The sequence below is a fragment of the Pezoporus occidentalis genome, unplaced genomic scaffold (genome assembly GCF_034315485.1).
Source record: "Pezoporus occidentalis ecotype Australia unplaced genomic scaffold, CSIRO_AGI_Poc_V1 ctg250, whole genome shotgun sequence".
NCBI lineage: Eukaryota > Metazoa > Chordata > Aves > Psittaciformes > Psittacidae > Pezoporus > Pezoporus occidentalis.
Genome location: NW_026914395.1, coordinates 415,288 through 438,851, shown reverse-complemented (window position 1 = coordinate 438,851; position 23,564 = coordinate 415,288). Strand labels below are relative to the sequence as shown.

Genomic DNA, 23,564 nt, shown 5'->3' with positions numbered 1-23,564 from the left:
ACACAGCCCAGTTCCATGGCACGTGCCTCCTCCTGGCCCGCTCTCTGCAGCACCCTCACTCAGACTGGGCTTTTCTGAGAGCACCCATTGGGGCTGCTTTGGTCTCAGGGTTGTACCCAGGCCTCCTCCCTTCTCTCCCCAGCAACATCAAGGACATTAAGAAGAGGCTGGAGGCAAAGAGAGTGGAGCGAATCCAGACCATGATGAGGAATACCAGTGACAAGGCAGCTCAGGAGAGGTACTGGGGGTGCTGGTACTGAGCTGTGGCTGTGCAGGACATGAGCTGGCCTGCCCCAGACACATGATGTGCTGTTACAATGCAATACCCTGCTGCTGAGCCTGTGTCATCAAGTACTGCACAGCTGGGACAGCTTCACCTCCTCTAGGTGCAGGTTAGGGCACGGCACCTCCTGTGCTTCCAGCTCACAGCAAGGTCCTTCTGCTGTCTGGTAACTGGAAGACAGCATTTTGCACCGTCACTTGGCTTATGTCTTCAGTTTGAACTGAAGGGTGTTACTTCCCTGTGTTCAATTACAGCAGCCTCTCCGTGTGGGAGGAGGCTGAGGGGGTAACTCACCTGTGCTGGGTGGGCAGAGCAGCCCTGGCCTCGTCTATGGTGCTTTATGAGGACTGATAGACAGGTTTTGGGTAAAGAGAACAGATGGGTTTTGGTGCCTGAGCATTTCCTTTCTTTAAAGGTTGAAGAAAGAGATCAACAACTCCCACATTCAGGAAGTGGTGCAGACCATCAAGCTGGTGAGTTTGGCCCTGGCTCTCTGTTCTCTGTGCAGTGGGGGTGCCTCACGTCCAGCATCTGTGGGGCTCCCAGAGCCTGAGTTCTTCCGAGGCATTTAAATGCCATTATATAGGCTCTGAGGGCCTCAGGCTGCCAAAGAGCAGCTGAAGGCAGCTGCTCCCCTTAACTAAACCACAGGTCTGTGAGGGTGTGGAGAGTCCTTGGGAGCCAGCAGACACTGCTCAGGCCTGGGAAGGAGGGAATGGCAGTGTGGCACGGGCTCTGCAAGCCTGGGACTTGCTGCTGCAAAGCTTTTGCTTATAGAAGCTTAAATTCGAGGGGTGTGTGTGTGTGTGATTTGTTCTTGTGAAAGGTGACGGAGAAGACAGCCAGGTACCAGCAGAAACTGGAGGAGAAGCAGGCGGATAACCTGAGGACAATCAAGGCGAAGGAAAGCCAGGTAAAGGCAAAGAGGGAGCTCGGTAAATGCAGCGCAATGCAGGGATCAGCCCTCCCGGAGCATCAATCCCTGCGCTCATCCCCCACGCCCCCTTCACCCACCCCTCGGACTGCTGAGGAAGTGAATGACTGAGGAGGTGGCTCTGCGGGAGCCGCGCTGCTGGAAGTCAGAGGTGCTGCACCCCTGCGCCAGCGTTCAGCTCATCATACGAACCCCTGCATTTAACGTGATGGGAATGAGTCTCCGGAGGAGACGAGTCTCATCCCTGAGCTCTCACAGCACAGACATTCCCGTTCTTCCCAGGCTGATGGGAGCAGGCAGGCTCAGCCCATCAAGCTGCAGCGCCCATCACGATGTTATAAAGCAGGAATCCTCCCCGCTCTCACCTTTGGGGACGCCAGGGGTTGCCTGGGGCTGCAGGCAAAGCATTCAGAACAGGTTGAGACCAACCTGTGCGGCACCAGCGTCTCACCAGCCCCTTGGTCTCCTCCCTCAGAGCAGGTTGTTGTACCCTCCTCAGCCTCCCATCTGCTCAGCCTCAGTGTCTGGAGGTAACTGAGGTCTCTTTGCAGCTCCAGCAGGAGGCACGGGCTCAGTATGAGGAGAAGCTGAAGAGTCTGAACGCGGAGGTGCAGGAGATGGTGAAGAGCTACGTGAAAGCTGGTTTTCCTGGGGAGGCAGAGCCACCGAAGGAGCCAGTGCAGAGCGTTCCCGAGGCAGAGCAAGGCTCTACACAGCAACGGGAAGGAAAGGCTCCAGTGGGAGAGGTGTCGAGGCTGACAACAGCCGCACCTGGGCCCCCCCGAGCTGAAGCAGAGGTTGAGATTGAAGAAAGCGTACTGTGAGAGACACTTCCCTCACTTACCCTGCCGGGTCAGGGTTCCTGGAGGAGTTAAAGACCAGCTTCACAAAGTACTGCTGTGCCTTCCCTCTCTGGGGAGCCCCTGAAGTCCTTCAGGAGAGGGAGTCTTTAACCCAGCCATAGGAGAGAAATGGGTGAGACCAGGGTCTAAACCAGGAGCATCTTCCATCCTCTTGTCAGTACAATCTTTGCCCTTTGAGACAGCACCAGAGGAGCTGTGCTCCTCTCCCCAGAGCCGTAGGTGTCTTCACCTGAAGTCCCCCTCACTCCTGAGCTTGTCCTTCAGGTTTCTGGCTGCTGGAAAAGTGAGCTGAGTCAGGGCAAACCTATGGCAGATGGTGATTGATCTGCAAGAGCAGTTACACCTGGAGCCTGCACTGCCAACGCATGAAGTGCTGCTAGAGGAAACAAAGCCAGCTCAAGTGGGTCTGAGGGACACGATGCTCCGAGCCTGGTCTGGCACCGTGCTGTTGCCATGATACTGGAATTAGGGACTGTACATTTCTGACTTATTTATTTTCTAAACCAATAAAGCAATGCATTTCTTAACCATCTGCTCACCTTTGGGTAGCTGCAGTTAGTGGGGAGGGGCACAAGTCCCACCTGGTGCCCAGCGCACCCATGGGTCAGGAGGGATGTTGGGCGCCCAAGTTCTCCATCATCTGTGCTCCCAGTTCTCAAATACAGCTATTAAATACCCAGTGAGGGGTCTCAGACACAGCATCCCTCTCACACACTCTCCTCTGCACTACTTCGTTCCATTCCATGCTGTGTGTAATACCCAGACCAGCACAGCCCATTACCCACAGTCCAGATGCTGCTCCCGATCCCCCTCATCATGGGTGACGTTGCCTCACTCTAACACAGCAGCTGCCTCCTGCTCTGGAGCACAGGTCAGAAGTGCCCTCAACAGGGGTCAAAGCTCCTCATGGTGATGATTTCACAGGGGTAAAGCCCAGGCAGAGCAGCAGGGCCTGCCCCAGGGATGTTTTCACTCCTCTCTGCCCCGACGCCATCACCCAAAGATCCCATTTCACAGGGCCAGGGTCCGGCCCTAACAGCAGTTGCAGTGACTGCAAGGATGCTCCCTTCCTCCACACAGCACAGGACAGGAGGAATACTCTGAGCCAGGTCTGGCACATTCGGTCTCCCCACCGGGCTGCTCCCACCTACAGCACTGGCACAACCTGCAGCCCATCTAACACAGAGCACCACCACTGCAGCCCCTTCCCTCCAGCCTGTACCCAGCACTGCCTCTCCCAAAGCCCCATTCCCTCTGATCTCCAGCCCCCAGCCCCTCTCCTCACTGCCTGTGCCAGCTCTCCAGCAGCACCCTTTGGTAGGAGCCCCCATGCTGCCTGTGAGCACTCCGGGCTCACCTCAACCCGGTGCTCACCTTTTCTGCCCTCCTCAGCTCTCTCTGCAGCACCTCCAGTCAGATCATCACCCCCCGGCAGCCTTTGGGCTGTACAAACAGGTTGGCCAAAGCAAGGGCTGAAGCAGTGCCGGAGTAAAGCTCTCTTCCCAAGGCTCTTTTATAGGTGTGGGCATTTCAGGAAGCAATCACAGCTCAGCTCTGGGAGGACACAGAGGAGAAAACTGCCTTCAGCGCATGGGATTCATGGTGTTAACACCCTCTGAGGGCTGGAGCTTGAGGCAGGAAACACCCCAGGACGACTCGTAGCCTTCCCCCCCCGCAGCTGCTGTTGTGCAGCCCTTAAACAAAGCCCAGGCCCAGCTCTAGCAGATTTGGGCAGAGCTGCGTGGCAAACGGGTGGAAGGTTTCACCCAGAGTCCATCTCCGTGCCCAAACCTCATCTTCCAAGTGTGCTGCTCCGAGCGCATGCAGAGGAGTCACTGAAACCAAAGCCCCATCTCGGAGGGGCAGAGCCCATGTTCTGCATCCCCCCGGCTCCCTCCGAAGGGAAGCAGCCTCCTGGTGCCTCCCCTGTCCCCACACAAACTGCGGTGCCGCGTGTGGAAGAGGAGCCGTGGACAGAAGGAACTGGTGGCACGGAACCGGCCGTGCTGCAGGGTAACGCAGCCGGCGGTGAATCCGGAGCCCCCCTTCGGCGTCACCGCCAGCACCAGAGCTTGCTCACGTACCTGCTCGGGAGCAGAAATGCCAGCACTGAGCTTCCAGCACTGCTGCTTCCCACAGAACGCAGACATCCTTAAAGAGCGTAGCAGCCTTCCAGGGTCTGAAGGGGGGCTACAGGGATGCTGGGGAGGGACTCTTCATTAGGGACTGCAGTGACAGGACAAGGGGTAACGGGTTCAAACTGAAACAGGGGAAGTTTAGATTGGATCTAAGGAGGAAATTCTTTCCTGTGAGGGTGCTGAGGCACTGGAATGGGTTGCCCAGGGAGGTTGTGAATGCTCCATCCCTGGCAGTGTTCAAGGCCAGGTTGGACAGAGCCTTGGGTGCCATGGTTTAGTGTGAGGTGTCCCTGCCCATGGCAGGGGGGCTGGAACTGGATGATCTTAAGCTCCTTTCCAACCCTGACTGCTCTATGATTCCATGATCTTCCAACATACAGAGGCCTTCCAGTAGCTGAAAGGGGCTACAAAGGTGCTGGAGAGGGACTCTGCGTCAGGACCTGTAGGGACAGGCCAAGGGGAATGGCTTGAACCTGCCCGAGGGGAGACTGAGCTGAGCTCTTAGGCAGAAGCTCTTCCCTGGGAGGGTGCTGAGGCGCTGGCACAGGGTGCCCAGAGAAGCTGTGGCTGCCCCATCCCTGGCAGTGTTCAAGGCCAGGTTGGACACAGGGGCTTGGAGCAAGCTGCTCCAGTGGAAGGGGTCCCTGCCCGTGGCAGGGGTTGGAGCTGGAGGAGCTTTAAGCTCCCTTCCAACCCAAACCATTCCATGATTCCATCTCTTCCCATGGCTGTGCTTTACTTCCCATAGGATACTTGCTGACCACAGGGTGATCTGGCAGCTGGATCAGACAGGACCCTGTAACAAGGCTGTTACAACATACAGAAACCAAATTGAACAGGACAACGACAGCGCCTGGTCACGCCTGGAGCAGCACCAGGGTCAGGCACAACCTCAGGTCCTTCCCACGTTTTCTTCTTTCATCTGCCACGTCCTAAAGCTCACTCTCCACCACCGCATTCTCTTGCCCCAAATGCTTCTGTTCATGAGCCCCAACTTGCACTATGTTCTTAAAACCATAAAGGACTCCGAGCACGAACACCAGGCACTGGCCCTGGAGGACTGGGCTGGGGACTGTCTGACACAAGAGCATTGCTAGCAAAGAGTAGGTGAGCTCTGTTCTGATTCCGTGGAGGAGAACTGAGCACTGGCAGAGAGGGAAACTCCTTCTAAAACCCCCATAGGCAGCCATTGCCACCCTTGGGTGAGAAGCTCAGGCCAGGGGAAAGCTTCCCCTTGGTGCCTCGTCACAACCCAGTGGGAACTGGTGGGAGTGGGAACATCCACGCCACTGGGATCACAGCTCTCCCCTGGGCCTGCCTTGCTGTTGGCCCCTTTGGCATCACCGGGATCTTTACAGACACAATGGAAGCCTGGAGGTCATTGCTAAAGCAAAGCAGTTTGCTGCAGTGAATAGAATCATAGAATAGTCAGGGTTGGAAAGGACCCCAAGATCATCCAGTTCCAACCCCCTGCCATGGGCAGGGACACCTCACACTAAACCATGGCACCCAAGGCTCTGTCCAACCTGGTCTTGACCACTGCCAGGGATGGAGCATTCACAACCTCCCTGGGCAACTCATTCCAGTGCCTCAGCACCCTCACAGGAAAGAATTTCCTCCTTAGATCCAATCTAAACTTCCCCTGTTTCAGTTTGAACCCGTTACCCCTTGTCCTGTCACTGCAGTCCCTAATGAAGAGTCCCTCCCCAGCATCCCTATAGGCCCCCTTCAGATACTGGAAGCTGCTCTGAGGTCTCCCCGCAGCCTTCTCTTCTCCAGGCTGAACAGCCCCAACTTCCTCAGCCTGTCTTCATACAGGAGGTGCTCCAGCCCCTGAGCATCCTCGTGGCCTCCTCTGGACTTGTTCCAACAGTTCCATGTCCTTTTTATGTTGAGGACCCCAGAACTGCACACAATGCTCCAGGTGAGGTCTCACGAGAGGAGAGCAGAGCAGAGGGGCAGGATCACCTCCTTCGACAGATGCAGATCGCTGTGAATGGGATGCTGCCAACCAAACCCTGAGAGGCCAATCCCCACAAAACGCATGTGGCTGTTGCTGTAGCTTGGTTTCCATCATCACTCCCAAGGCAGTCAGGGACTTAGAAGCCTTTGATGGCTCCTCACCGATGCCTGGCCGTGCTTTCCTCCTTTGTAAGCAGTAACTCATTCCCCTCCAGTCTGTACAACCACGACGCCTGAGCCTTTAGGTGAGGAATGGTCAATGGGGACAGTTCTCTGCTCCCTTCCCTGCCGTTGGAGGAAACTTTGCCTTCATTCGTTCAGCTGCCGCTCTGCTGTACCAGGAGCTGCTTTACATATTCCTACAAACCGTAGCCAGGTGGGAGCTACAGCTCGGGCTCAGTTTGTCCTGAATGCACCACAATTACCTTCTACCTCCATTAATAAAGATAAGCAATGCACACGCAACCACTGCTACACACGCTGCAGCTACTGTATTTCAGAGCCCTCTCCCTGCCCCTCACATACCCCCCATGGGCAAGAGTCCCTACTTGTTATTGCCCCATCTATAGCCTGGGCAGAACGGTGCCTCCAGGCTGCAGGGGAAGCGCAGGCTCCTGCTCAGCGGGTGGAACGATGAGAAGTCAGGAGGCTCATTTCATGCAGGGCCCTTCTGTGAGCACTGCTTAAAAGATGGGAGCCTCCGGAGGCAGAGTGGGGCTGTTCCGAGATAGACGGGCCAATAAACTGCTGCGGCGGGCAGCGGAGAGCCCTGGCACCAGTAGAGGGCTGCGGCAGCGGGCAGGAGCCCCGAGAGCTGCGGGGCTGAGGGAAGGGAATGTGAAAGGGGAGGATGCCGGTGAAACTCGGCCCGAACCAGCAGAGCCCCTGAGTGCGAGCTTGCGAAGAAACGCGGAGCGGGAGCGCCCCTGGAGCAGGCTCTGAGCTCCGCAGGGAAGGGGCTGCCCCTTGGGTACCGCTCAGTCCCGCGACCTCTCCCTCCCGAGTGCGCTGCGCTGCGGATCACAGCCCCGCTCCGCTCCTCCTGCCTGCCCGCTCCTGGGGAAGTTGCTGCTGGCCCTGGAGATGCATCCTCAGCCTTTCCCCTGATCTAAGCTTGTCTCAGGCTTTGGGGTTGAAGCCCATGATGATGCGCCGTGCAGGGACTGTGAAGAGAGAAACACGAGAGTCAGGTGTTTGGTGGTACGTTGGGCTGAAGGATGGAGACTTTCTGCATCCTTCACTAATACGATGATGAGGTTTAAGACTTCATAAGCTGTCTGAATGCAGGGCCCTGGCTGGGCTCGCTCAGGCTTGAGCCAAGGTGTAAACCAGTGTTAAATGTTAAATCTGTCACTCCAAGAACTGTTTGTTTCAGGATCCAGGCTCCTGCTACAGCCCCTTCTTGCTTTAAAAGCCACATAACCACAGAACAGACAAGTCAGCCCAACCTCCGAGGGTCCCACTTGATGATCTTAAAGGTCTTTTCCAACCTGGTTGGTTCTGTGATTCCCTTCACAGCTCTGAAGTACAGACGTATTTTAAAGCATCTCAGCACCGCAACAGGGTTATGAATAAATCAAGATCTACTTTAATTTAAAACACGAGTGCAAAGGATTCACAACTACAGGCGAGCAGGGCCCTTTGTTTCAAATTAGAAATCTTCCCAAAGCCCTGCTCTTTGGCATTAAAAAAAAAGCAGATATCTGGAATACAGAAACATTTTACATCAAAACCTTCCAGTGCAGCTAAAGAGGAGCCAGATGAATTCATTCCAACCAACTTCATCAGCCCCAAACGCAGACATCCAGTCTAGACAAAGCAGCCCCATCCCTGTACTGGCCACAGGCAGAGTGGTGGGAGAGACAGCGATGGTCCCTCAGCGGGTATCTGGGCTAGCAGAGATGAGCCACCTCTGAGGTGCTCCCCTCACCATGGTCTATAGAGCCAAGCTGTGTGCCTCGCAGACTGGGTGCCCTCCGTTTGCTGGCTGGCAGCAGTGCAGATGAATTCCACCCCAAATTACTTCAAGTAATCAACCGCGGCTTCAATTCTGAAGCAGGATCTGTAACCGGAGTCAGGAGCAGAGGACAGAGCTTAGGGACATCCTCTGCGACTCCGAGGTTTAGTTTGAGACACAACAACTGCCCCAGGCATAACTTGAATCCCAGTAAATCTGTATCCTCCAAAGAGGATCCGAGCTCCACGTGTAAGGTTACACTCTTGAGACCTCACAACACCACGCACCGTTACTGTACAACGTCACGTCCTGACCTCGAGCCCGACGACCCTTGGCTAGCTCACTGATCAGAAGGGGTACCATACCAAACAGCTACATCTATTGGAAAAGAGCTAAAAGAGCAGTTTCGACAGCCGGTAACCTTCCAAATGCAGCAGCAAGGGGATGGTGGGGAAGGGGCACACCAAGAACGGAACATAGAGCAAAGGATTCTCGGCTCCCCGTCGTCTGCAGTAGCGAGGGGGGGAGACAGAGGCTCAAAAAAGCACCTCATGTGAACACAAAACTCCCTCGCGGGGTGCGCAGGAGAGCTGAAGCTTTTCCATTCAGTCTCCTTGAGCATCCTTAAGGTGCTCCCCAGTGACTGTCCCTGGGAGAAAGGGCTGGGAGAGAAAGCAAACACAGGAACCAGCTCGCACAGCTCCCCCCCCAGTCCAAGCAGCACTTGGAGGTGTTGCACATAGCGACCTTCCAACCGCGAGCTCCTGGTGGTAGGAAGCCCTGTTGTCAGAGTCTGCGTTGGAGCCTGCATCCGAGGGTTTCCCCCTCCAAAAGTTAACGATCATGAAATGGATTCGGGATTGACCACTAAACCACACCTATTCCTCAAAAGAGAAGCACGGTGATGCAAGAAAGCCATTTCGAAACAAAGGTACACGTATCACATCTGCTCCTTAGGAATGTGGGTACAGCTTTGGAGGGCCACATCTCACGCAAGGAAAGGAAAATCATCTGCCAAAAGGTCTCGGAGGCGAAAACCTGTCAAGTCCTGGGGCGTTGTGCGAGGGGTTTGAGGGGTCTGCGCCCCACAGGGTACAGCTGAGTCAGCTCGGGGCTCCAGTGTACAAGCAAGGAAACAAAGATCACATTTCTCACGGGGAAATACTGTTCCACTTCAGTAGTCAGCAGCCAAGGTCTGCAGGAGCCCGCAGACATCCAGACACGCAGCTTCAAGAGGCCGCTCTTCAGCAGCAGCCATCCACAAGCCATCCAACACCTGCTCGGCTCTTGAGACACGCTTGCTGTCGTTCGGATGCAGTCTCTATTGATTGTCTTCAGCGAAAGAGGAGCCACGGCAGGCTGAGAATGCAAGGGCGCAATTCCCATTCAGCCGGTGACGAGTTCCAAGCACCATTCCCGCGGCGAGGCTGCCTCTTCACGGGTCAGGAGTAACAAAACCTCTGGCTCTTGGTGAATCCGGGTCCAATAAACATCGTTTTCCCTGCCGTTTCCCTTGGGCAGGTCAGCAGGTAGACGTTCTCTTCCTGTACTGTTGGATGAGGGGGACCAGGCACTCGGGAAGTCCTGTCTGGAGCAGAAAGGGGTGATCCAGCAGCTCTTGCGCCGTTGCTCTTTCCAGCGGATCCCGGGTCAGCATCCTCTCCAAGAAGTCTCTTAGGACTGGGGAGGTCTGTGAAAAAGCAAGCAAGGCAAGGCCGTCAAGGAAGCGTGCAACAACGGGCTGCTGAGGTGGCTTTGGTGCTTCCAGCCCTGCTTCTGTATAGGGACGCAGCATGAGGAAGCATGCGGCCGTGCTGCAGCAGTGCCTTTCTGTCACTGGTTTGTTTGTAGCGGGGCACAGCAAGCCAACACACACCACCCACATCCTTCCATCTCAGTTAAGTGCAGTTCCCAGTTTGTTATTTAACCTTTTCTGCCTCTAAACTCAAAAATACAACAGGTTCCTGCCCCCCCCTCCCCGTGCACATCCCTTGGGTGAGAGGGGTTCAGTCCTTTATGGGCTGCAGACTGTGGGAAAAGAGCAGCTCAACAGGGTTCCAAAGAGCTGCTGGCAGCCCGGAGCCCTGTTGCTGCAGTACAAGAAGCTGAAGCACAGCGTACCAAGAAACCTCAGCGGGTCTGTGCTTTGCAAGAGGCACCAAAGCCCACTGGGCAGCCAGAGGCAAGAGCCACTCGCAGGCTGCGCGTCTCTTGCTGGTGGTAATCCTCTGCATCATTAAAGTGGAATAAAACATCAGCCTGGCATGTATTGACTTTAATGCCACTAATTCCCCCCACTTTAGACCGGGGGTATTTTCCCAGCTCTGATTAACGTGGAGGTAGAGCCTGAAATGCTCTTCACACTGAGCCACTGCTTTGAACGGTTTCACTGTGACTGCCAGAGGCAGGAGGCCCAACGCAGCTCAGGACGGGCGCCTGGATTTATCACTGCCCATAAATCAAGTTCTGCTGTAGAAAAGCAGCACGGATTACCCCCAGTGCTGTCTGTTCAACCCGTTGTACCCGGTTCTAGAGCCGTTGACCACAGTGAGCAATCAGGAGGGATCCTGCTCGGACAGCAGGGAGATGGGGGGACCACGGCCATTGGTCGTGCTGGGTGCCAGTTTGCTTCCCAGGACAAAGTGGAGCAGGGAAGCCCATAAACACGTTTGGCTTTCCCAGCCCGTGCAGGGTCACCTCACCACCTAAGGGGTGTGATCCCAGCCAGCGCAGGCTGTGCAGCTAAGGAGTGCAAGCACTGGGTCCGGAGTGTGACCGACCTTGAAATGCAGATTCATGTTGGGAAGAGGGAAGTGCAGCTGTGGATGCGTGAGTGTCTGCTGTTAGTCCTGCACTCTGCTCTGCTGAATAATTCACTTCTAGCAGCTGCAGATACTCTGAGGAACTGGAAAGGCCCAACGGCTCGGGATGCTGCAGAGCTGTTTGATCTGAGAGCCTTGGGCTCAAATGAAAGGAGGACTGGCTCTAAGTGGCGGCTGAAAGCTAATCGCTGTGTTTCTTACGTCACCGCTACTTTGGCCTATGGAATCATGAAGCTGAGCTCTTCTTCAGAGTGGCTGCAGTATCTCCATGAGCTACTGCCTGCACTGAGCTCTCCTGCTCAAACCATAACGCAGCCTTTGCAGTCCTGAAAGCCATGAAGCTGGAAACTCTCAAGAGCAAGCATCCTCCTCTTCGCTTCCTTGGAAGATGAGTTGCTCTATCAACATCAGCAAGACGTTAACTGCTGGGTCTGCCTGAAGCAGCTTTGATTGGCATTACCAGGTTGATGCCCAAGTGACCTTACATTATCAGGGCTGCTTCCCAGAGCAGCCACTAGCTGTCAGCACCAGCTTGCATCCACCGAGGCACCAGGGCCGAGGAAGTTCACCAAGAAACCTGTGCTAGCAAGATGACTTTCCCACCGGCTTTACTGGGAACATCTGCTCTGATAGGGACGTTTCCCCGTGAGCACTATCGGGTTCACATGGCAGTATGCTCACCCTGTGGAAGTTCTTCAGCTTGGGAGGAGGGCTGTCACGGAGCCTCTTCATTGCCTGGACTGGAGAGTCACTGAAATAGGGGGGTTCTCCATCCACCATCTCTATCACCATGATCCCCAGAGACCAGATATCCACCTGTGGAGGCCAACATCACGTCAACACACGATTCAGAGCAACAGGTCCTCGCTTTGCTGCTTCCACAACAACCCACCCGTGACCGATGAGAGTAAATCATTAACCTACTTGGCTGCTGTCGGACTATTAACAAAGAGAGCTTTCCACCTAGGACTGAGCCACGCTGATGTTGCAACGCAGAAAGGTCTGCAAGTGACTGCTTGTGCTGCTCCTGGCTGCTTGCTGAGCAGCACCAGTCATTCTGCTGCCACTGCCTGTAAAACCAGAGCTCCCATCTGTGCCTTCTCCCCTCCCCTCCCTTGATGGCACCGATTTCCTGATCCATATCGTGCCGCAGGCTGCTCCCTGCCAACATCTGTCCACACGCGAGCACGTACAAGCCTAGGCCAGGCTGCAGGGATAAGAATAGAGCCTTGTTCCCGGAAGCAGAACAACCTGTTCTTCTCCTGTGTCCAGAAATGTTGGTATCGTCCCAATCATGTGGAGTCATGATTGCATTTGTATTTTAAAGAGGCTCGAGAGGCTCTTCCTAGAAAAGCCAGCAGTTATTTGCCTGCGACGCTGCAGAATAGGATCTCCTACCTCCTCTGGCATGGGGGAAGTGGTCCCTTACCTCGGTAGTGTACGGTATCCTTGCGATAACTTCTGGAGCCATCCAGTAGGGAGTACCTACGAGGGACTTCCTCTTGGGTACATCTTTACTGATCTGAGCACAGAAGCCAAAATCCGAGAGCTTGACCTGGACAAACAGAAAAGGAGCCAAGCTTCAAAATACTCCTGAAGCAACATGGAGGGGAACAGCAGAGACGAAGAAGACAAAGGGAGGGAGGAAGAGGTTTGGGAGCCTCTTGTTCACAAACAAGAGGCTGTGAACAGAAAGGAAATAAGGAGGCAGGCCGAGGCTGCAGCAGCAGGTGGCAGGAAACCGTCTGTCTGAGGAACATACCCTTCCATCCAGCGTCAAAAGGATGGAGTCGCTCTTAATGTCTCGGTGAATGACCCCCTGGGAGTGAAGATAGGTCAGAGCCTGCAGCACTGATTCACACACTGTGGCAATTTGCTCTTCATTTAGCCTGAAACGAAAGGACACAGAGGGTTAACTGCATTGCGCTGGGCAGTTGACAGTGCTCGTCCACAGGTCCTCCTTGGAGGCACAATGCAATGTTGAAGTTGAGCTGCAGACATGTTTTGGGTCCCCATGGCCATGACTGTCTCACTTTTACTGTTCTTCTAGGACTGCCTCTTACTGTGGAAAACATTTCTGCCCCAGTGGTTAGCAATTTTAAGTTTTCATAAGTCTAATAGAGAGAAATTGCATTTAAAGTCTGGCCTCTCAATTCATTCTGTAAGATGCTGTTTCAAGCAGTTCTGATAGGAAAGCCTGCTTCTTTGTGCCAAGGTGCCACAGGAACTGTTGAGACAGCTTTTCCTTAAGCCAGTGCATTAAAGCCATTGTTCACAGGGCTCATTGTGCAACTTTATCCAGAAAGCATCTAAACACATCATTTGAGAGGGAATAGGGGGATCCTTTACAGGTGTCGTGCAGCCAGACACTTTGGATGCTCTTATACCCAGCTAAAGGCAGCACAGACTACAAGCAGGGAGGACACCCCTGAACGTTCCCACTCTCTCTGTTAGCACACGCTGAGTACAAGCAGTGACAGATGTATGCTTCCATTGGTTGGTTGGTATTCCGTACCTTACTCTACCGAGCTGACCATCCCACCAGGACAACTACGTGCAGCTGCACCGTGCCACGCTGATGGCAAGTACATCTGGAGGGTGGCAGGGGCTGCTTTCCATTTAGCTTGTAAAGGGAGAAGGGCAAAGGCTAAGGGAGGGACTACCCTAACAAAGAACCTAACCTATGTAGAAACAGTGCTTTTCATTTCACAGTGAGCTCTGAGAGAAGCTGATGCACGTCTGAGCTCTGTGGTTCCAGAAGGTAACAAGAAGTGTGCTTTCAGCTTGTCACGTATGGCATTTGGTTTCAGTCAAGTGCTTACATAGTGTGAACCAGATTACTAGAGGATTACCTCACTCCTGGAGATGCAAATCAGTTATCAGCCTCAGCAAATGTTTAATGAGTGGAATGAGGGCATTTTCCTGCCGGTGAAAAACCGAGAAAGGCTTGCAGCTTACCTTTGATAAATGCTGGGGTTAGGACAGATCCTGTTTCCACTAAGTGGAAAAACAAGCATCCATTAAAAGCCTCGAAGGAAGGCTTCATAAAATAACTCACATCTAGGCTGAGGTCCCACAATGGAATTCAGTCTCATTGGTGGGTATAAACTGCACAGGCCCTCCATAAACCTCTTCAGGACGTTTATCTTTCCTTCCTTTGCTCCTAATGCCAGCTGAGCGCTGCAAGAGTTTCACTGGCTCTGCAATGCCACAACTCAGCCCTCTTCAGGCTTCCACTTTGCTTCTCAAAGCCGGAGACGTGGCTCTGAACTCAATGCTGCAGGGCCTGGCCAGCTCCGAGTGCCCAAGACACTCCTTATCCAGGGGATTGCAGAGGCTACAGAGGACAATGTGCTTTGTACGGCTCCCAGACACATCACACATACACTTCAAACAAAACCCAACAGAGCAAGAGCTGGGCCTTAAACCCACCCCAGGCTCAGCAAAGGCCAGTCAAAGCACTAAGCGAATGAGAGGCATACTGTGATTAAAAAGAAGCAAACACCATTAGTGTGAGCACTACTGCCTACCTGTAATCCCGTTCAGATTCGGAGTGTTCAAAGAAGGAACGCTCATCTTACAGACTCCCTTGGTCAGTCTTCCCATCAGCATTCCCTGCACCAGTCTTGCAAGGACTGCTTGGGAGCAGGAGAAGGGTGCTCCGGGGTCAATGTAAGACACAACCATCATAACTGCAGCACCAGAACACCCTGATTGGGTGTAGAGTCCCTGTGATTGGGACTCTAAAGGCCACCTGAGAACAGCTTCTTTGCCCTACAGAAATACTTGGGGCCTTAATGAATATGAAGTGGTGTGGATGAGAAAACACATTTAGGAGAGTGTCCGGTGGTTGCTATCTTTAGGCAATGAAATTTGGGAAGGAGTCCAGGTCTCCAGGCTCTGCTGCACTTCTCCAGAGGAGTTCGCCACAAATTCAATCTCACTGAGGTTGGACCACTGAACACTGTTTCTGTATGCTCTTTAATACTTATTCAGTGAGCTTCCTGGCCAGAATTCAATGGAAATGGTAAATAATTCTCTTTATGAGTACTGTATTCTGCAGGGAAGGTTATCAAGTAGATAAATAGCAAGTATCGAAAGGGATCAGTCCCGTAAATGAGGTCCTTCCACATCAGAAGTATTATCACATACTTCAAATGAATAACAATTAAGAAGTGCAGTAGTTTCAGGGCACTGCAGACACAAGATCAGAGGGAAACTCTTCTTCCTAGAGCTCTCCACTCTCCTGCTTTTCCCTGTCAGGGGGGAACACAAGCATTGATGCATCGGATTTAGCTTCATACCTGATCTGAGACACGATGTCTGTGAGGGCTCCCCCCTGTAGGAACTCCATCAGCACCCAGAGCTCCTCTCCCACCAGGTAGCTCTTGTACATCTCCACTACGTTGACGTGTTGGTAGTCCCTCATTATCACCACCTGTATAAACACAGTGAACACTTCACCACCACCACCAAATCCCTAACAACATCTAGTCTTATCTAACAAAGCAACCCTATGCGTACAACGCAGTAGCCTCTATTCCCCAGTCATTTCTCTTAGAATCACAGAATCATAGAATAGTCAGGGTTGGAAAGGACCCCAAGATCATCCAGTTCCAACCCCCCTGCCATGGGCAGGGACACCTCACACTAAACCATGGCACCCAAGGCTCTGTCCAACCTGGCCTTGAACACTGCCAGGGATGGAGCATTCACAACCTCCCTGGGCAACCCATTCCAGTGCCTCAGCACCCTCACAGGAAAGAATTTCCTCCTTAGATCCAATCTAAACTTCCCCTGTTTCAGTTTGAACCCGTTACCCCTTGTCCTGTCACTGCAGTCCCTAATGAAGAGTCCCTCCCCAGCATCCCTATAGGCCCCCTTCAGACACTGGAAGCTGCTCTGAGGTCTCCCCGCAGCCTTCTCTTCTCCAGGCTGAACAGCCCCAACTTCCTCAGCCTGTCTCCATACAGGAGGTGCTCCAGTCCCCTGCCATCACAAGGAGATGCCTCCTGCTCTCCCCTTCTGTTTCCCACACCGGCTTCACCATGGCTTCACGGTGGGCAGCAGAGCCCCTCTCATCTCTCCCCTCACCTCATTAAACAGGAGCTCGCGGCGCTGCTGCTTCCTCAGGTCCATCATTTTCACAGCCACTTGCCGCCCCGAGTGCTTCTCTCGAGCGATGCACACAATGCCCGTGGAGCCTTCGCCGATCTTCACGTAGTTCTCCAGCAACGTCCGCGGGTCGCCTTGGTCCACGACCATCCTCAGGGCAGCCTTGAACTGCTCGTGAGTCACCACCACCGGCTCCTCTCCGGCCGGCGGCCCCTTCGCAGAGGAGTCCTGGGGAAGGTGGAGGTTGCTGGAGCTCGTCTGAGTCTGCCTGTTCCGAGGAGAGCCGGCAGGGGAGGGCCGGCCCTGCGGCGCTGCCGTCGCCTTCTCCACCGGTGGGGACTTGTGTGGGCTCCCAGCTTCTGAGATCACCCTGGGGAAATCGGATGCGGGCTGCTCCGGTGGAAGAGACTGGGCTTTGGCTGCGGGGCTGCGCGGGGAGCCCCATTGCTGGGGCCTGAAGAAGGCGTTAGGCTTTGAGGAGAGCAAGCGAAGTGGAAGGAAGGAAAAAGCAACGGTTAGATTCACGAGAAGGAAGACGTGTCAGGAGCCAGCTGTGCGTTATCCCGCTCTGGCCTGGGACGTTTTGCGGCAGACTGGAGTCAAGAGCTCTGGGCTCTTTTCTCTCTGTTGGGCTCTGCCCAACATTTGGTCAATGAGAACCTGAGCACGACCTGGCTTCTGTGGCACTCGCGGCCAAGAAACCACCCATGTGCTGGGCTGCATCTCCAGAGCACAGCCAGCAGGTCAAGGGAGGGGATTCTTCCCCTCTGCTCTGTTCTTGAGGCCTCTCTTGGAGCACTGTGTGCAGGTCTGACATCCTCAGCCTAAGGACATGACAGCGTTCAAGGCAGGTTGAACATTGGGCAATATGGTCTAGCGTGGGGCATCTCTGCCCATGGCAGGGGGTTGGAACTGGATGACCTTAAGGTCCTTTCCAACCCAAGGCATTCTATGAGTCTATGAACACGCACTGCATGACGAGGGGAAGCCCCATGGATGCAGGTTTTCAGGGATCAGTTACAGGACGGGTGCTGTGCTTTAAGGGCCCCCAGATGGAGGCAGTTTCAAAGGGACCTTTTAAAACACATGCTTTAAAAATAAATACCAAATGAACCCAGAAAGAGCCAGCTGCTCTAAAGCATTCCGAGCTTGCCACCAGAACGCAGGGCAACCTGTGCTGCAGAGAGTGCAGGAATCCTTTATCCCTCTGCGCCTCTGATCTTCCTGTATATAAAAGGATTCGTGCCAAAGCTGTAAATCACTTTGATGTCTTGGCCTAATTCCCTTTGGGTAACTCTGCTCTGCCTACTGCACCTTCCACTGGTACCTGCAGAGCATCCGTGTCGATCAGGCATGGAATTCACCCTGGGGTTTGGGAAAGCGCCTTCAACCAGGATAGCTCTGTGTGTGTCCAGGGTGAGACTTCAGCCACCGAGGACTATCCACCCCCGTTGGCTCTGCACCGAGCGGTGGTGATGAATGCTGGTTACCCGTGCTCCTTCCCAAAGCACTCCGGGCTGTTGGAGACCTCCCACTCAAGCACCGACCTGGCCCAGCCCTGCTTAGTTGACGAGATGCAGTAAGATCCCAGCCTGCAGCAATGTGGCTTCGGGATACACATTCCCATGCTAACGCTATGCACAGGGCTCCTAAGGAGGATAGATCTTGAAGTGCTGGAAATAAATCCAACATCGTGGAGCAGCTTTAAATTACATTATCTCCTTAGCTCTATGCAAAGTAATGGTGGCTCTGCCAAAGTAGCAACTTCAGGAGGAGCCAGCCGAGCATTCTTGTTAGAGGGCAAAATAAAAACTTCAAAGCAGCAGCTTTTCCTCTCTCACAATTGAGACAGATTCTTACTAAAGTTAATGATATGCACATGGGCGCTGAGCCCTACCAACAGATAAAGCTTTCCAAGGGCTCTCATTGCACCCGCCTCAGACAGAAAATCACTGTGGAGCGTTTCATTCCAGGCACTTTGGGTTTAATCAGGATTCCTGTGGACACTGAAATCTGCATCAAGCCTCGCACAGGGCTCCTGCTCCCCGGGCACACAGGGGCCTGGGAGGGCACAGGCACAACGTGCCTGTCAGAACTTCCTTCCTCCTCCTCCAGCAGCAACACCCCGCAGCCTGCACAGACACGCTCACGGCAACAAGGGCTTTATCCCAGCTCTTGTTTTGTCTCGGGAGGGAGGGGAAGAAAAGAGGAGGAGGGGAAGAAAAGAAGGGTTTATGTAACCTAGAGCACGCAGAGGGCACACAACACCCGTGCGCGCTGACACACGTTGGCCTAACCACGTGCGAGCGTTGTTTCCTGCGCCTGTCAGTTGACAGCCCTTGCGTCGACACAGTCTCTGGGCATTCGGAGGTGTCTCAGGGCCTCCTACTCCTCCTCCCTCGTGTTAAGTTGGAAGGAAAGAGCATCCGACCTCCCCATGGTGACTCCAAGCAGCGCGTCAAGGCACCCACCGCCCCGCTTTCAGTCGGTTGTATCCCCCATGTGTTTCCTCTCCGGTGACGCGTTCCTCGTACCTCACAATTACATGTCACCGCCTCCGTTTGGGAGGGAGAATAAGGTTTCCATCAGAGCAGCTTGGACAAACAATTGCCAGTGACAGCACAGATCCTTCACTGGAGCGGGGAAAACCTCAAGGTCTTTCCTACGCCTCTCCTCTCACAACCAGTTGAATCCAACCATCCCGGAGCCCGCCCCGTTTGACTGGCAACCTCTGCTCTTCCTCATGGAAGTGCTGAGGCAAAGGCACTCTTGTAGAGAAGACAGAAGGGGTCAGTTCTCCTATGTACTCAGGGCTGGCCTCCGAGCAGCATAGATCAGCCCAGAGACACCGAGAGAGCAAGGAGTGCAGTCTGTGCTACGCAAGAACCGCAGTCCTTTAAACCCCACTCACTCAGAAAGGGGATGAGCAGGGAGAAGGCTGTGCCTGAAAGCCTTGAGCCTGATCCTTATGCACACTGCAAGAAGCCAGGTCAGAGCAAGTCCCACCCCACGATGCACTTTGGAACACGCAGTGTTGCTGGACCAGCGGTTCCTGTTGTCTCTCTCCGAGTTCAGGAACTCCACATCTGTTAGAAATGAGCCTGGCCAAGCACCAACCCAACCTCTGAAACCACCCACCAGCTCTGCAAGGACAGGGAGTGCTGGGTTAGACTGGGATGGATTAGAACAGCGGCCTCAAGGGCTGCATTTCCCATCCAGTAACAGGAACCAGAGGTTTTCTCCTAGTTCAAGTGAGTCACTCGTTCAGGATAGCTGTCCTGGGGGAGATGGAGCTATGAGCTGTCCCATCCTCACCAACACCCAATGGTCAGATATCCCATTTGAGAGTCCTATTGTTGGCAGCTTGGCAGATGGAGCTCCAGCCAACAAGCTCTCCTGAGGCAGTTCTGTTTTGCAAAGGCAGAAGAATGCATTACTCTGGTAAATGATGGCAATTTCCCAAATGGCAAAAGCACATTTACACCCATACAACGCATCTAAGTGATGCCTTTACTACATAGAGGGGCAAAACCGAGGAGGTCCCCGACCTCCTGCAAGCACAGCTCCACTGACAAGCCTTTCTCATGTAGATCTGGTTGCCACTTTGGGCTCAGCCTATTCTGTGAAGCTCAGGCAACCTTACACATTCCCCCTGACCAGGTCTGGTTTGATTCCAGCATCAATCACAACAACAATAGGTGATTGCAAGCAGATTCGTGCAGCCGTGTAAGCAGCCTCTGGAACTGGGAAGTCAACACGGCACTCACTCAAACCCCGCTGCATCACCCTACCTTCATCTGCAGGGAAGGGCCTGGCTTGTTGGAGCCACTCGATGAGGGGAACACGCTGCGCAGGAGCCTCCTCTTCAAGCTGTTCTCCCTCGATTTGGAGCTGGGGCTGCCCTCCCCTGCGGGCCTGGAGCTTGCCTGTCGGAGCAGACAAGGCTGAGGCCAGCACTCATCCGAGCTCTTCCTTCCTGCCTTCTCGCTGTCCCCCGGCACGGTCGGCATGTGCTGCAACCCAGAGGCACGCTGCAGGCAGCTGCCGTCGGCACCCTGGAACTCGGAGGGCCCGAGGGACTGGGCTTTCATCACCATGCCGTTGGGATGAGCCTGCCCTTCCAACCGGGCTTTATAATCGGGCCACATCGTCTGCCTCCGGGTCACCTTGCTCCCGCCGTTGCAATTGAGGTAGTTTCCGTACTTGTCCGCCCACTCTGCTTCAGGACTCTGAAGATACATGTCGGGGGGTCTGTCCTCCCCCAGGAGCCCCAGGGACTGCGCTCTCCTCCTGCTGGTGGGGCTCCTTCCCCTCAGGGTGTTGGAGCTGATGGCAGAAAGCTTCTGGATGTCGTTGAGTATCCCGGAGATATACCCTTCCACTTCCACTGTGCTGCCCCTCACCACGGTCTGTGAAACACATAGGGAGGGGAGGGGAAAGTGAGAGCTGGAAAACCAGGCTCAGTTTATGCTGGCAAAGGTTGGATTTTGTTTGTCTGGCCAAAGAAGACTCGAGGACTATAGGAAAAAAAAGAGAGAATTTTCATAGAAACATGGGATGGGTTGGGTTGGAAGGGACCCCAAAGCTCCTCCAGCTCCAACCCCTGCCACGGGCAGGGACCCCTTCCACTGGAGCAGCTTGCTCCAAGCCCCTGTGTCCAACCTGGCCTTGAGCACTGCCAGGGATGGGGCAGCCACAGCTTCTCTGTGCCAGCACCTCAGCACCCTCCCAAGGAAGAGCTTCTGCCTTAGATCTAACCTGAAATTCCCCTGTTTCAGTCTGAACCCATCACCTATTGCTCCACTCCCTGACGAGTCCCTCTCCAGCATCCTCATAGACCCCTTTAGACACTGGAAGCTGCTCTGAGCTCTTCTTCTTCTGTCTTTTTCAGCCTGTCCTTTACTGAGGGGAATTAAACCCAGGCATCTCTGGGTTACATCCTTCTGTCAGGGGCAGCGGAGCTTTCAGCTGGAACAGGGAGTTCTGCTGCTGCAGTCACATTGTAAAGGACACCACTTCTAAAAGCATTAACCAGGGTTATTTCAGCACTCCTGACTCTTCTGGGCCGAGATCGTGCTACGCCACATCACTAACCTGGGCTCACCAAACTCCCGAGGACGTGAGTTCTCAGAAGCTGCAGCATGTTGTAAGCTCTACCTGCAAAAATCCCCTTGCTATTCCAACACGAGGCTCAGCTCTGCCCTGAAGCACTCTCAACAGTGCTGTAATCTGCTTCCCTTAGTCTGGTTCTCGACAATTCTTTGCTAATGCATCCTCATCCTCACCAGTGAGGACCACGCTGTTCCAGCACTGCATCCTCCTCTGCTCCGCCAAGCTATTAGCATTAACAGCGATGAGCAAAGGGTCACAGCGGCTCAGGACTGCTTTGTAAGCAAGCCATGAAGAGCAAGGCTTCCATCCAAGCAAGCAGCAGCACAATACAAGTAGGACACTTGAACCTGCCGGTGTACTATGCACTGCTCTACCTTGTTTATTCTGGAACTGAAAAGCTTACAGAAGCTTTTTTTGGCGCTGGGAACCAAAATGCTTCATTTCTTCACAGAAATTCACAGCATAAGATCACTCCTACACTTTCCTGAATCTCTGCCTGAAGGAAGTCCTTCCCTAGAGGGATGGCAAGCTCCTGTTTGCTAACTGAGCTCCAGGGACCTTCTAAAGATGCTGAATTAATTACATGGAGCCTAATGCTTAGCTGGTGCAAAACAGCAGCTCCAGTAAGTTCAATAGAATCCCACTGCATCAGCGCCCGAGAGCGACAGGCAGAATGGAAGATGCTGTCAAACAAGGTGAAGAAAGGACCGTCCAACTCCTACCACTGCATACACACCATCACCTGCAGCAGGGAATGCAGCTCTCCCTTCAGTCCCGTTGTAGCAATAATCCTCCTTCACCCCATATGTCTACCTTCCTCCGTGGCTGCTGTCAAGCAAACAGCAAACTGAGGACGCTGCTCCTTAAACTGTTTCCATCACTTCTGCACCAGACTTGAGAAGGGAAAGTAATAGCAAAAGTAAATGGTAAGAAACCCTGCCTCTGACACCCATCAGTGGGGTGAGAGTCTTCTGTCAGTTCTAATTCACCCATTAGATATGCCAGAGGTACCCATTACATCAATAACCCACTCAGTTAGGAGCACTAACTCCGAAACGAGCCTGACAAACGTGATATGCACACCCCCAAGTCACAGGACACCCAGCAAGATGCCTCCACAGCCCTGCTCATGCTTGCATGGGCAGATGGGAGAGAAAAGAGGCCCTCCTCCAACTGACGAGGCTGTGTTTCGACAAACTGGGACAAAGGATAGCTCGAAATGAAGTGGGAAGAAATACCCAGAGCCAGTTAATCCAGAGTACGTGGACAAAAGTCCTTCCATAAGGACCTATATCTAACGTGCTCTCAAAGTAAGGAGTCTCCAGAACCTCTTATAGGAAATCCACTCCAGTGCTCACCTCAGCTCCTAGCTAAAACCTTCCTAAATGAGGCTGTAGTCACTCCTGTTGCCTCCTAGGCCATCAAGCCGGTCCTCAGTGGGCAGAGGGGACGGGAGCTGGCTGTGCTTTGCAGCTGTGTTTAAAGGCTGCAGCAGGATGCTGGAGAGGGGTTTTCATCAGGGACCAGAGCAATAGGCCAAGGGTGATGGGTTCAAACTGAAACAGGGGCAGTTCAGGTTGGAGCTAAGGCAGAAGCTCTTCCCTGTGAGGGTGCTGAGGCGCTGGCACAGGGTGCCCAGAGAAGCTGTGGCTGCCCCATCCCTGGCAGTGCTCAAGGCCAGGTTGGACACAGGGGCTTGGAGCAAGCTGCTCCAGTGGAAGGGGTCCCTGCCCGTGGCAGGGGGTTGGAACTGGGTGAGCTTTAGGGTCCCTTCCAACCCAAACCAGGCTGGGATTCTGTGATAGTTTTATCCAGGACTCTCTGTATAAGGGCTTTGCCTAATAGGGCAAATTAACACTTCAAATAAATAATAAATATAGAATCTGAAATTCATTGCTATCATTCAACAGGAATTTGTTCAAATGGAGTTCAACAGAAATAAACAACTAAGCTATGCAGTCTAGGAGAGTATTTGCACTTGGACTCAGTGGGGTAAAAAAAAACAGTATCAGGTTAAGATCCTTCTCTAGTTTTTCAACACTGTTGGTATTCCATCTCTGCTCTCAGAGATTCTCACCTCCCCTCAGCTTTTACCATCCACAGGTTTAAGAAGTCAGACATGAAAGTACTGACTGGTGTTAAACTCTGACTGAACTCCAGTAAATCTCTTTGTATCCATTTCTATTCTGACAGTTACAGCTCGCCCTTCCGAGCAGACTTTTCCTAATACATGAGGAAATGTCCTCAGTTTACTCTGGGAATGCCATAGGTACAGTATCAAGAGCCTAAGTGAAGCCAAGGTACAGGAGAGAGCTCTCATTTCTCCCTGACCCAAAGCCTGATACCCTGTGATTGATGGAAATTGGGTTGCTTGACAT

The 23,564-nt window shown here is 53.6% G+C and overlaps 2 protein-coding genes across 8 annotated transcripts in view; one reads left to right on the top strand and one right to left on the bottom strand.

The window, feature by feature from the left end:
• The window catches only part of PLCB2 (phospholipase C beta 2), a 277,519-nt gene that overhangs the window by 41,868 nt on the left and 212,087 nt on the right, over nucleotides 1-23,564 (top strand). Inside the window, exons 29-32 of one of the 2 annotated variants that reach the window (XM_062623317.1) lie at nucleotides 143-238; nucleotides 699-756; nucleotides 1,110-1,196; nucleotides 1,769-2,607. In XM_062623317.1, coding sequence (XP_062479301.1) covers nucleotides 143-238; nucleotides 699-756; nucleotides 1,110-1,196; nucleotides 1,769-2,041 — 514 coding nt within the window. In that variant the 3' untranslated portion in view covers nucleotides 2,042-2,607. Of the gene's footprint in view, nucleotides 1-142; nucleotides 239-698; nucleotides 757-1,109; nucleotides 1,197-1,768; nucleotides 2,608-23,564 lie in introns of those variants that run through there. The other variant, XM_062623318.1, reaches the window with a different exon arrangement.
• The window catches only part of PAK6 (p21 (RAC1) activated kinase 6), a 40,197-nt gene continuing 26,203 nt past the window's right edge, over nucleotides 9,571-23,564 (bottom strand). For all 6 annotated transcript variants that reach the window (XM_062623286.1, XM_062623291.1, XM_062623289.1 and 3 more), the window contains 7 exons: nucleotides 19,866-20,483; nucleotides 16,054-16,545; nucleotides 15,264-15,397; nucleotides 12,722-12,848; nucleotides 12,389-12,514; nucleotides 11,641-11,775; nucleotides 9,571-9,827 (listed from right to left, as the gene is read on the bottom strand). In XM_062623286.1, coding sequence (XP_062479270.1) covers nucleotides 9,660-9,827; nucleotides 11,641-11,775; nucleotides 12,389-12,514; nucleotides 12,722-12,848; nucleotides 15,264-15,397; nucleotides 16,054-16,545; nucleotides 19,866-20,483 — 1,800 coding nt within the window. In that variant the 3' untranslated portion in view covers nucleotides 9,571-9,659. The remainder of the gene's footprint in view (nucleotides 9,828-11,640; nucleotides 11,776-12,388; nucleotides 12,515-12,721; nucleotides 12,849-15,263; nucleotides 15,398-16,053; nucleotides 16,546-19,865; nucleotides 20,484-23,564) is intronic.